Raw genomic sequence first — 12,591 nt, forward strand, 5'->3', positions numbered from 1 at the left:
GAGGAAAAAGGGAAAAACATGAGAGAGGAAGAGAGGAAATGAGGTGGATTCGTGGAAAGAGGAATCTGAAGGCAATTTGTGGGACTGGGCCATGCATTTTAGAAGGGGGAGAGTTGAGTTTTTGAGAAGGAAGGGAAGGCTCTTTGGCATCATAAAACAAGGGTTAAGAGACCTTTTGAAGTAAGAATTTCAGGTAAGGGGAGCAACTTTTGCGTGTTTTAAATCTTATACAATGTACTGTATTTGAATGAATCTTATTGCATGAATTCCCTCCTTAAAAGCGTTGTTTTCGTGATTTCTGGGTTTCTGCCCAAAAAACGCTTGGTGGTAAAGCCCGAGCCGCCAGGTGACGCATCAGTCTATGCCTGATTTTGTTGCATTTTAACATGAACCGCCTGGTGGCGATGAATACCCGCCAGGCGGCGCGACACTGTTCGTGTTTTCTAGTTCATTTTGTTGTGTTCTGTGTGAAAGTCAATGTGACTTCTGGAAAAATTGGGTGTATAAATCATATTGAATGATTTATTGTCGTGATATTAATGATATTTGAGTATGTGTTGAATCTTTGGGAAAAATTGTGAGTGATGAAGCATGAATATATGTTAGGAGTTTTGAGAAGAGTGATTGGAATCCAATTTTTGAGAGTAAGGGTTAATGGACATTAATAATGAAATTGGGGAGGAAGTTTTAAAGCAGCGTGTGTGATTCAAAGCATTGTGGTCCTTTAGAAATTGGAAATATTCTGGATTAGGGCCTTGGGCTACTCGCAGGTACAGAAACAAGAGGTTCTGTCTGGTTCTGATACACTGCCTGGCAGCACCTTGCTTGCCGCCAGGCGATGACGAGGTACAGGCACAGTTCTGCAAAATTGTGTAATTTGGTAACGATGGAGAGACCTATGGAAGTGAGTGGTAATAGAAATTAGGTGATAAAATGGGAAGGAACAATATATATATATATATATATATATATATATATATATATATATATATATATATATATATAGTAATTGAGAATGGGAATAATTGAGAAGTGTGATAGTATGTATATATTAATATACAGTTGTGGAAACGTTGATGAATGAGAGGGAGAATGTTAATTCTAATCAAAAGTTTCAAGTTCTGGAAAGCATAGGTTTTCTTGGGTGTGTACAATTGGAACACGAGAAGGTCATGCCTTAGTCGCTTAAGGTATAAATCCTAGCTATGGAATTTTGAGTGGGAGGGGTTTTGGAATGCAAGACTTGGATACATTTTTGGGTTTAATTAGAAACTTGTGGTCTTATATTGAAATACTAGATTAGTGGTATTTTCTATAAGTGTGATTGAGGCATTATGCAATTTTAAAGTACATAGTGAATCCATACGCCTTGAATCAAGGTATTGACAATTAGGGTTGATAGGCAATCAAACCTTGTGAGGGTTTCAGATTTCCAAGAATTTAATCTTAATTGATGTGTGTATTTCTATACTTGTGGAAGTACCTTGGGTGGTAAGCCAACCTGCTTTGGGGTGCAAAAACCAGTAGGATTTTCGCTACTGGTATAGCGTCTGGCGACACGGGTGTGTGCGCCAAATAGGAGCACTAGGGGGTTTCTTTCACGCGTGGCATCTGGCGGCAGAGTGTGGTTCGTAAGACGATAGACTTCAAAACAAAGGGTTTGCAATGACTTGGCGCCTAGCGGTAGAGGCGTTCTGCCAGGCGGTCTGCACAGGTTTCGCCTGGCGGTGCTTAGGCTGCATCAGGCGATAATGCTACAGAATGTGGCTTGTGTTTCTTGCGTTCAAGCAGTGATGCTATACTTGGATCAGGAGATGTTGTGCCATGAGCGGATAGGTTCATGGATGGTGGTGAACACATGATGATATGAGCAGGTAGGTTCATATCATGTTACTCTCGTGTGGGGATACGAGCGAGGTAGGTTCGTATGTTTCGTGATCACATTTGAGATATGTTGCTTGCGGGGAGATACGCAGCTGGTGGATCACGTGTGTTGGACTACGGGCGGGGAGGTTCGTAGAGTAGGATTACAAGCGGGGAGGTTCGTAGAGGCAGGATCACGAGCGGGCAGGTTCATGTGAGCATCATAAATCCTGAGTACAAGGCTAACTAATTGTGTGGTTTGAAGGTTGAAAATCCTTAGGGATTAAGGTCTTGACCAAAAACTAATTAGGATGAATAAGATGGGTGTATTACTTTTATTCTATTATATTATATGTTGTTTTATTTTACAAGCTCACCCTTTCTGTTTGTGCTTGTCGATGATCGTGTAATTCTTTACACGGGAGCAGATGATAATACAGGTGATGTTGTGGATGCATAGGCGACGAAGAGAGGGCTAGCTTGGGGACTTGAGCTAGGGATTTTTACTATGTTTTCATTTGTTTTATTGGAAACTTGGAACTTATAATAACTTTGTGTTTTAATTTCATTTGAATTTTTGGCGCACTGGATATTATTTTAAACTTTCCCGCGTTTGGGAATAATAATATTACGACGTTTGAATTTCATTTTTATATTTATTTATTTAATTAAGTAATTTCCCATAGGGATGTTACACAATGGGTTGTGGTCGTACAAGCTCCTATAAACAATATCTTAAAGGGACGCAAACTCTATATTGAGCTCTGTTCTTTAAGATTTTGAAGTTATGCATTATATAACTTTGTCCCTCCTTTTACTTGTCTTCCCACGTACTAATTTCTTCCTTCTTAATCATAACAGGGATAACATCACCCTGAGCATCACAATCATGCATATAATGTTAAATTTATTTTTTATTTTCTAAAATAAAAAATATATAATGTATATAAACAATGAAATGATACATTACCTTTTGATCTGTCAAAACCATCTCCATATTTCATTTGGAATCCCATGATTCAACAAACTACAAATCTACGATTCTGACAAGTTTCAAAGTTTTCCTTTTTTCATCAATATCCTTGATCATATCAAATTTCTTTACCATCTAATAAATGGCAATAAAATAGTTCATACGTTTTAGCACAAAAAAACATAACAACTTAAAAATATGAACAACCATGTCTGCTTCAGCAAACATAAATAGATGACAAAAAAATAGCAAAAGACCACCAACAAAAACATAATCATCATCACGTATACTTTTTGTTCAAAAATACCTTCTAAAAACAAAAACTTGAACTTTTTCTTCAACTCACAGTAATAGTTGCACCAAGTATAAAAAAATAAATATAACACCATCAACAACAACAAAACATGTTCAAGATTTTGTTCAAAAACATCTTCTAAAAACAAAAACTCAACCTTGTCTTCAAGACGAAAAACATTGCAAAAATTAAATCTTTCGCAAAAAACAATCAACACGAAGTAAGAAAAAATAACAGAGTAAGAAGAAGAAAGAACAAAGATCCACGAAGAAAAAGAATAAAATTAAGAAAATAGAAGAAAAAATAAATAACAACAAAAAATTACCTACACCAAACCAAAAGTTCTATCAACCTTCAACAACAACAAACATGAAATAAAAAAAAAATTAACTTGGTATGAGGAAGAAGAAAGAAGAAGGATTGAAGAAAAAGAAAAAGGAATATAGAAGAAGAAAAAAATAAATTAGCTCGACGAAATTGATTGCCTTAGAGAAGAAGGATCCTACTGTAAGCCAACATCAATGTATAATTAAAGTGTTTCAACAACAAAACACTACTACATCAAAAAAACAAATATAGATTCAATTTTAGACATGTGTTAATTAAACGGAATGTCTATTTCAGTAATTTACATACAATAACATTGTCTTAGATATATAATAAATTTATTAGCTTATAGTTTTGATTTGATGATAGATCGAGAATAGCTTACCATTTTGGAGATGCTATAACTTTTGATACAACATTTGAAAAGAGTGAATATATTGTGTTGTGTGCGCCATTTATTGGACTGAATAATCATTATCAATAAATTTTGTTTGGTTGTACATAGATGAATCAGATAATTCTTTCACATGATTGTTTCATGCACAGTTAAAGGCAATATGTGGGTAAAACGTGTATCTATCCTAACATTTCAAGATTTAGCCATTGAAGCTCTACTGCAAAAATGTGTTTCCAAAAATACATAAGTTTGCTCATATGTATCATTTCTTTTAAAGAGAAGAAAGAAAAGGAAAAATGAAAAAAGAAAAAGAGAAAAAAGGATGAAATGAGGGGAAAGGGAGTCACGGTTTTACATCTTTCATATTTTATTTTATTTTTCATTTTTACTTGTAAACTCTTTTGGACGTTTCACACCACTAGAAGAACAATTGAAACACCTTATAACCTAAGAAAATATCTTAAACTAACAACAGTGTACTAAGTATTTTGTTAAAGTTAAACTAGTAGTACACATAATAAGTAGTATGACTACAAATGTGATTATCACATCATCATTTGATGGTAATACTTGAGAAGAAAAACTAAAACTAACGCTAAGTAATCGTGAAAAACTAAGATTGATAAATAAAGGTATAAAGCTAACTGAAAAAATTCATAAATAGAGTTACATTAAATGTTTAAAATATATTGTTTTCTCTTTGGAATAGAATTTTTGAAACAGAACTTTTGAATAAGAATTTTAGAATACGTCCCTAATACATAAGATAGACACAATTTTCAAAACAAATTGTAAACTTTGACTAAAATGTGTCTGAGTTTTGATTTAAAATTTTTTTATATCATTTTGCTTTTCATTTTTTTCTTGAATTTATATATATTTTTATTTCATAATCAAAATTGTAATTGGTCTTGGTTCTTAATATCTTTTTGTCTATGCCATCAAGTTAAAATGTTAACTGATGATGATGCAATAACGATGTTAATTCTTATGACATAATATTTGGTAAAGATGATTAAAATTACTTTTTATTTTGAATTTTGGTGTGAACACCAAAATTATATTTTAACGAACAAAAAGCGTTTGTTCTAATAAGACTTTAAAATGATGAGTCAGGTCATTAGATTGTCAATGTTGCTCTTACAATTACAATTAGTAGTAAACTGTGTTATAAAAATAAACAAAATTTTAATATAGAAAAAGCTCAAGAACTAATGGCGTGTTTTTTTTATAGTAAGAAACCAAAATCAAATTTTACTATAAAAATACACGTGTAAATTATGTTTAATTATTACAGTACTTGTTTGTCACATGATTATTTAACCATGTTAACATGTTCTTAAATATCAAAAACTGAAAACAATAAAAGAAAAAAGTAGAGAAATTAAAATTGTAAAATATAAAAAAGATTGAGAGATGAGAAACATGTTTCATTATTTTTTCAATTATTTTAAAATGTAAAAAATTTAAAGATGAACTAATTGAAGGTACTCTTACAGAGCTATTAGTAAAGATACACAAACTCTACAAAAAAGGACACTGCCTTGTTGACTCCCAACAATTCCTCCAATGACCTTTCCAGCTTTGAGTCCAATGTGATTTTGCAGAAGTTTCCTCATTCAACTCTTTTTATGTTATATTTTAGTCCATAAAAAGAAATTAATCCTTTCATTTTATTTATGGAAAAAAAAATTATACCTAAGGATTGGATGAAAAGAGGATGACGATTTCGCACACGCAGATGAGATATAAAGTCCAGAAGACAAGTTCCACTATGGGTAAGAAAACCATCAGCTCTTTTTTCCAGCACTTGTTGACAATAATTTAGAATATTTGGCTAACGGTGCTGACGTAAGTTCTAATTTATGAGAACATTTTAATCGTATAACCATTAGCATTAAAGATCTTGTAAGGCAATAGTGACGTGCTTTTTTGATTAATAGACTACAATAGAGAAATACTGAGCTTCGATGGGTACGAGGAATGCGAAGGTAGCATCAAGTGCGCAACATCAGTGTGCCATCGCCATTGACAGCTTTATGCACCTCAAAATTGAAATACACTACTGGAATAAGTTCTATACACTCATTCAATTATAGGTTGTCATATAATTAAAAATTATTGATCTTTGCCATAATGATTTTCTAATTACTAAGAACGAAATTTTTTTACAGTGTGTATCAAAATTTATCTTTATTGGCATCTATATCTCTAAATTGCCATTGTGTGTTCTGATTCAGGATTTAATTTCGGGAATTCGAGCCCAAACTCACATCCTCCTTGACGGTACCTAAATATTCTTCACCCATATCAACTGCAAGTGGCTTAACGGGTGTAGCCAAGGTTGGGGGATCTTGGGGGATCCAAATCCATAGCACAGTCTTTGCCACCTTTATCTAAAATATTATCTTCAATCTTATCATTAGAAAAAGCACCACTTTCAGAAGGTGAAATCTCATTTCCTGTAGTAGCCAAGCCCCACTCTTTGTTCTCTTGCAACGTGTCACTTGGAACGGTATCATCGATAGGGTGCAAGACAAGAGGGTTAACACAAGTTGATGGTGGATCAACATCCATATCAGAAGTCAAACTGTTCACTCCAGCACTCTCAAAACGTTCGCCATCCTCATCCTGATCGGTGATATCACGCATCGCACTCGTACATCCAGGGGCTTCATTTGAATCATGTCTATCCTCATCACCATCCAAAGATAAAACATCATTGATGACATGCTTCTTAATAACCATGTCCTGACCCCGGTTACCAGAGACAACCCTGAAACTTTCCAGTGGAATATCAATATCGATCCGTTTCTCCATGGAATCAGTGACAGTTTGGACACTTTCTTTATCCAGTAGAGTATTTAACTGCTTCTGAACTGAAATTGCCAATGACGCCGCGTGATCACGAATTAAAGAATCAAAAGGGGGGCAATGCAACATCTTATTCAGTGCCTGGTGATACTGAAACAAGGTGACAGATGGTAAAACGGACCCTCTCTTTCGACAGATACTGAGAACTTTCAAGATATGCTCACAAAGGTTGCCATCTTGTGCCCAACTACAATCACAAATGCTCAATATTGAACCAGTATTCCAGACAACAAAAACTTTTTCTCGATCATCTTGATCAGTAACCTTAGCACATCCATCTTCTATTGAGACATCAGAGTCTGGAATGTTCAGTGCCTTGCGCCATGATGTCAAACCACTCATCCATTCATTTTTCCAGTATCGTGCAAAATCATCTTTTCCCGAGTACTCATCCAGCCAGAAATAAGAGTGGACTTTTGTACCCAACTTGTCGACCAACCAATCTGCCCGCTGATAAACATCAATTTCTTTCTCATTCAACAGCCTAATCTTCAATTGGTTGTGGTAAAATTCTATTGCTGCACAAGACTCCTGGCTAGCAAGTGGAAGAGTTTGAAGTGCATTGAGCCATGCTCCTATATCAAAGGGACAGTAATTTCAATGTACTTTAAGTTACAATAACAAATTCATATTATAAAAATATCCCATACAAACATTATGATTTTATCCTCAACCTCATTGACGTTATATTAACAGAAATATTCAGGAAATAGCATCCTGCAAATATAACAAGTTGAACAAAACAAACAGCAACAGTCACAACCAGTTAATAAGTATATTATATGCAGTGGCTTTTCCCACCCAACAAGAGTAAGCCAGTAGATAAGAAGCCTTGAACATCACATCCTCGCACATATAAATTTTTAAAAATACTCTACCACTAATAAAATTACATAAATAGCACACCATGATTAAAGTCAATTTTCAAAACTACTACACTTGATGATTGATAATATTCATCACAATAATATATTGGCATCAATCAAGTTGACCAACTCTTTGTTGTCATAGTAACAAAATCTTTACCATAATATGAATGAATCTATATTATTTTGAGAAACCATTACAATCTTTCTAAGAAATACAATTTGCCTCTACGTCTTTGAGAAATGAAGTTTAATATCTGGGACAGCTAATGGATTCTATTTCTTTATTTAATATGGTATATTATAATGGGTCTGTGGGTGACTAAACTGTCAAAATTATTTTTAGAGGATAATATATTGTTGTTATAAACATTATTAATAGTTTTTTCATAACCTTTTCTTTTTAGGCAGCCTAATTCTTTCTCCCTAAACATATATAGAAAGAGGAGTAACGACGGGACACTCCGGCCAGAGAGTTCTTTTGTCCAACTACTACTCCAACTCTATAGAAAAGACAGTCAGGCCTCTCCCTTGAGCCCCGGGAGGACAGGTTATATTAAGAATAAGAAAAAGATTCCAGCAAGAAAACGGATGGCAATCAACGGCTTTAAGTACACCATGAAAAACTAAACTAATTTTGTACCCACAATTAAAATAATATTTTTCATGTATACATAATTTTGACATCACAATTTTAGCATTTAATTAGAGCACAGACTAGTATCAAAGAAAATGCTGATCTTGTATTCCTTAATAGGGCATTAAATCTAATAAGAACAAGAACAGTTATAATAGATTGTGGGCGCACCGTTACTTCGCAATTTCAATAGAAAATAAACCGCATTCCACTATCTAGGTATTACTAACCTATTCTAGGATGCCATGTGGCCTTGAAATAGTCCATAAATTTGGATTCATCAATAAACTCTTCCATGAATTCTTCAAAGAGTGATATGTTTCCTTGAAGGCGGCAAATATTATCCACTATCCACCCTAGCCGTCTGGATATCTTTATTTGCATATCAGATTTCAAGCACTTTACTATGTTTTTATGCCATAAATGACGAACACGCCAGAAACTAATCATTACTGTACACTGAAACACATCCCTGAAAAAATATAGAATATACATCCTTGTTAGCAAAGAGGTTGTTGTGGTAAAATAAATTCCTTGAACTGATGCAGTAAAGCACGCCTAGATTTAATACTTCAGATTTCAAAATGCAAAAAAGACTTCTATATCAGCATTAGAGCCAGTCATCATCAGTAATAGCATCATCACAGACACAAACTACACAAGCACCTATAAGGTCCGTACAAGCATTGAAGACACTTTCTAAGAGCAATTATTTCCCAAATTCAATTCTTTCCCAAACAAGCACGCAATTTGAATTTTTACAGTAATAAGCGACATGACCAAAAACACTTAAAAAGATGAAAATGTTAATTTTGGTCTTGACAGAAAAAGCAGAACACAAGAATACGTCACTATAAGAATAAAAGTTCGCAATGTATTGCTATACTTATTCAACATTAAAAGAATGCTACCTTTAACAATAGAAAATAGCAGATAAATTTTGAACCAACCTGATTGCTAGAATATCATACAACGGATCATCTACTATGAAGCCAGCCAACTTCCAAGTAGGATCTTTGGTGTGAACTCTATTGTAAAGAGCCCTCATCCATCGATGTGCATCCAAACTTGAAAACCTTGGTGCTATTATCCATGCCACTGGAATGGCCTTCTTGTCTGAGTTGAACACTAGAAGACTATGAATGGGATACTGCAAAAAATTACCGGCGTGCTTGCTTTTAGTTTCAAGAAAAGTAAACCAAAGAAAATATGTTTTTGGTTACTTCAAATCAAGGGAAAATGGAAGTAACAAACCTGTAATTTATTTGTACCAAATCTTGAATCTGAGGCAAGCAGACCCCGGTTTCCAAATTTAATCAATTGTTGTAATTGCCATTCTGTTTGAATGCCCAGAGTAAATGGATCTGAATCGGAGAAATCTTCATAGAAAAAAACCTGATTTTGGTGACTTTCGACCCACATGCTTATACTAACAGCATCATCATCATCTAGCTCATATGTAGAACGACGGATTGCCCTCTCTTGTCGTCGAACATAACGGTGGGTCAAAAGGTCATCACGGTTAGATGGACCACCTTGTTTCTCAACAGATTCATTGTGTCTCTGCATAATGGTTTCCACAGAGACTCCAACATATAGAAGAGATAAAACCCGAAGTCGGAGATCTTCTGAGATATATGGAGCGAACATAGCACGTGTTCCAGCAGCCTTTTTGTCCTGTGGACCATGGCATGGCAAACCCTTTTTGTCCACATGCTTATCATCATTATATATGATTAGGGCAACTGAAGGTTCAGCTATAAGGCGCTTGACAATAAAATGACAAGTACAACCTCTCTTGGTATTTGGTCTACCTGCATTTTTCTTCTTTGGAACATATGTAGTTCGACTTGGTCGGACAATACCACCTTTTCTATGGTCATCAGGACCAAAGGAACACCAATACCTACATTGAGATGGTATTAAACTCTACACTGCAGTAGAATGAAAAAACAGTAACAACGAGTAAGTGATTCCCAATAAAGACAATTACAACTTACAAAATGTACTCTAGTATGCCATCAACCTTTTGCTTGAAAGGCGTTGATGGAGACCGTCGACGCCTGGCTTCAACATGAAATCTTGTAGGACATTCTTTATTATTTGATTCACCCCTCACAAAATCATCAACTCTAGCAAATGGGATTAGAGCAACTTTATCTAATTTATCATGCCAACCTTCCACTTTTGACCACACTAGGTCAAAAGAAGAAATTTCCAATGTGGGAGGATTCTGTACTGGAAGAGATAAGATTGCATCCCATCTGGCCATTGTAGATTAACACTAAATGAATTTTTCCTGTTTAAAATCCATTATCAATTGATTTTGCAATTAGCATTATTATCATGAGGTCCAATCTCCAAAGAAACTAGAAGCACAGTTGAAGACACTGTCATTGTTACAATATTATAAATTGTACAAAGGAAGTACAGTTGAAGGAAAAGGTTGCCATGAATTTCATGATTGTAAATTTTTTTAAAGGAAAGCAGAAATTGGAAGAACTCAACCAAATGGAAGCAAAATAAATTCAAATTGCAAGCACAGGAGGGAAAAAGGAAGGAATTACTAAAATCACACACAAACACACACTAGCAGACCTAAATACTTCTAATAATAAAAGGTGCCAAAATCATATAAAATATACCTTTCAATTCATCTAATTACCTTTAAACTTACATAGAAACAGTTATTTAACTGAATAATTAATATATTGTTTTACTTTACTATCCAAGACTATTATTACCAATCACAGATAGCAGCAACCTCAAAAACTGCTATCTGTGCTATAGCTGATAATGAGAAGAGGCTTTATCAAAGACTAAGAATGCAAGACAAAGATTGATACTACACTTATACAAATGCTCAAAAATACACAGTCAAAATTATAGATATATTTGTCTCCAAATCAAAAGATATAGTAATAGATTCTAGGCGGACAATCACCAATCTACAGCATATAATAATAACAATATTAACAAAAAGAGTAGCAATACAAGGAAGATATAGAGAAACGGAATTTAACATGGACTGCCTAAAAGTACGGCTGAACATAGTAGAGCTATTTAAGCAGCAAACTCAAGATTCTATTCAGACTTAGGAAGTGGATACAGAATCGTAAATCATTTACAAGATATATAAAACTAATAATAATAAGCATATAACATAGCATAAATCAGAGGGGGAGAAAACCGTATAACACACCAAATGCTTAATTAATAATGACAAGGTCCTGTTTGGAGGAAACTTCTCAACAAGCGCTTTTAAGAGAAAAAAAAAAAGAAAGAAAGAAAAGCTGAAACGAACTTCTGCATACAATAAAATTTAGCTTATATACGAGTTATAATTCAGATTCTGAAGACGTATACTACACATACACAAAATGCTCAAAAATACACAGTCAAATCAATAATTATAGAATTAAGCAAACCATTCTCATTACACCCACCCATTCATTTTTTCCGCAGAGAAGTAGTCTCACGGTCGCATGAAGTCTAAGAAAGTCGTTATTATGCAATTGAAAATTCTCCAATGGAGCTTGAATGAGGTTTCACAATTCCTAGTCCCTAAAAGCACTTACCATTGATACCGGAAAGAAAATAATGTCAACGCTTTTGATATACCACGTCAACTCACTGTAAAAGTGATTTAATAAAGATCCAGGGAGCACCAACCATCAGCACATAAAAGCATTTTCAACTTGAGTATTTTAGTTTAGAGTTGAGATAATACTATAAAACCCTAAATCAGTTCCTAAATTGTCAACAGCAAAACCCTAAAACCTCTCCCGCTTTTGTCTACAATGAAACCCTAAATCCATTCTCGTTCCCCACTATTCTAGTGCAAAATAAAAACAAAAGATGAAAATTACCTGCAATGTAGGCGCAACGGAGAGGAAGGTGCAACGAAACGGAACTTTGGAGATGAACACTGAAGCTGAATGCAACGACCGAGACGGGAGAGATAGAGATTGAGAAACGATGAGCCAGAGAGTGAATACGAGAGTAAGTCTTTAGTTCGGTTGGATACAACAAACACTCCTTCACATACATCGCATACATATATACTAAACTAAAATATCTTCTCTTGTTTTTACTAAACCCTTTTTTTATAATTGTCTATAAAAAAGGATTTAACAACTTTTTTCTTTGAAAAATTTGATCGTTTCTTTTAGGATAATCCCTTATTATCCATAGTTTCATGCATAAAATGATCAACTTCAACATCAACTTCCCAATAAAAGTCATACCTCTCACCAACAAAACAAAATTATCATGTACTGTCACTAAATTCATCAACAAATACACATACTATTCGTACAACATTTTACATAAAAAAAAATATCATAAAAAAACATTGTT

General features: G+C 34.2%; 1 protein-coding gene across 1 annotated transcript; it reads right to left on the reverse strand.

Moving 5' to 3' along the window:
* Positions 1-5,805: 5,805 nt before the first annotated feature.
* On the reverse strand, positions 5,806-12,290 carry LOC114186785 (uncharacterized). Its single transcript, XM_028074801.2, has 6 exons — positions 12,102-12,290; positions 10,233-10,496; positions 9,487-10,138; positions 9,183-9,382; positions 8,463-8,704; positions 5,806-7,304 (listed from the first exon to the last, which is right to left on the reverse strand). Exons 3-6 carry the CDS (start codon positions 9,880-9,882, stop codon positions 6,181-6,183), a joined length of 1,962 nt encoding a protein of 653 aa, XP_027930602.2. The 5' UTR covers positions 9,883-10,138; positions 10,233-10,496; positions 12,102-12,290; the 3' UTR covers positions 5,806-6,180.
* Between the last annotated feature and the right edge of the window lie 301 nt (positions 12,291-12,591).

This window comes from Vigna unguiculata, chromosome 6, assembly GCF_037176805.1.
Source record: "Vigna unguiculata cultivar grain cowpea cultivar isolate G323 ecotype 2 chromosome 6, ASM3717680v1, whole genome shotgun sequence".
Taxonomy (NCBI): Eukaryota; Viridiplantae; Streptophyta; class Magnoliopsida; order Fabales; family Fabaceae; genus Vigna; species Vigna unguiculata.

Coding starts and splice junctions, on each gene's coding strand:
- LOC114186785 (XM_028074801.2), bottom strand. CDS start 9,882: ATGTTCGCTCCATATATCTCAGAAGATCTCCGACTTCGGGTTTTATCT. Junction 8,705..9,182: donor TATGATATTCTAGCAATCAG/GTTGGTTCAAAA, acceptor ATATTTTTTCAG/GGATGTGTTTCAGTGTACAG. Junction 7,305..8,462: donor CACATGGCATCCTAGAATAG/GTTAGTAATACC, acceptor CCTTTGATATAG/GAGCATGGCTCAATGCACTT.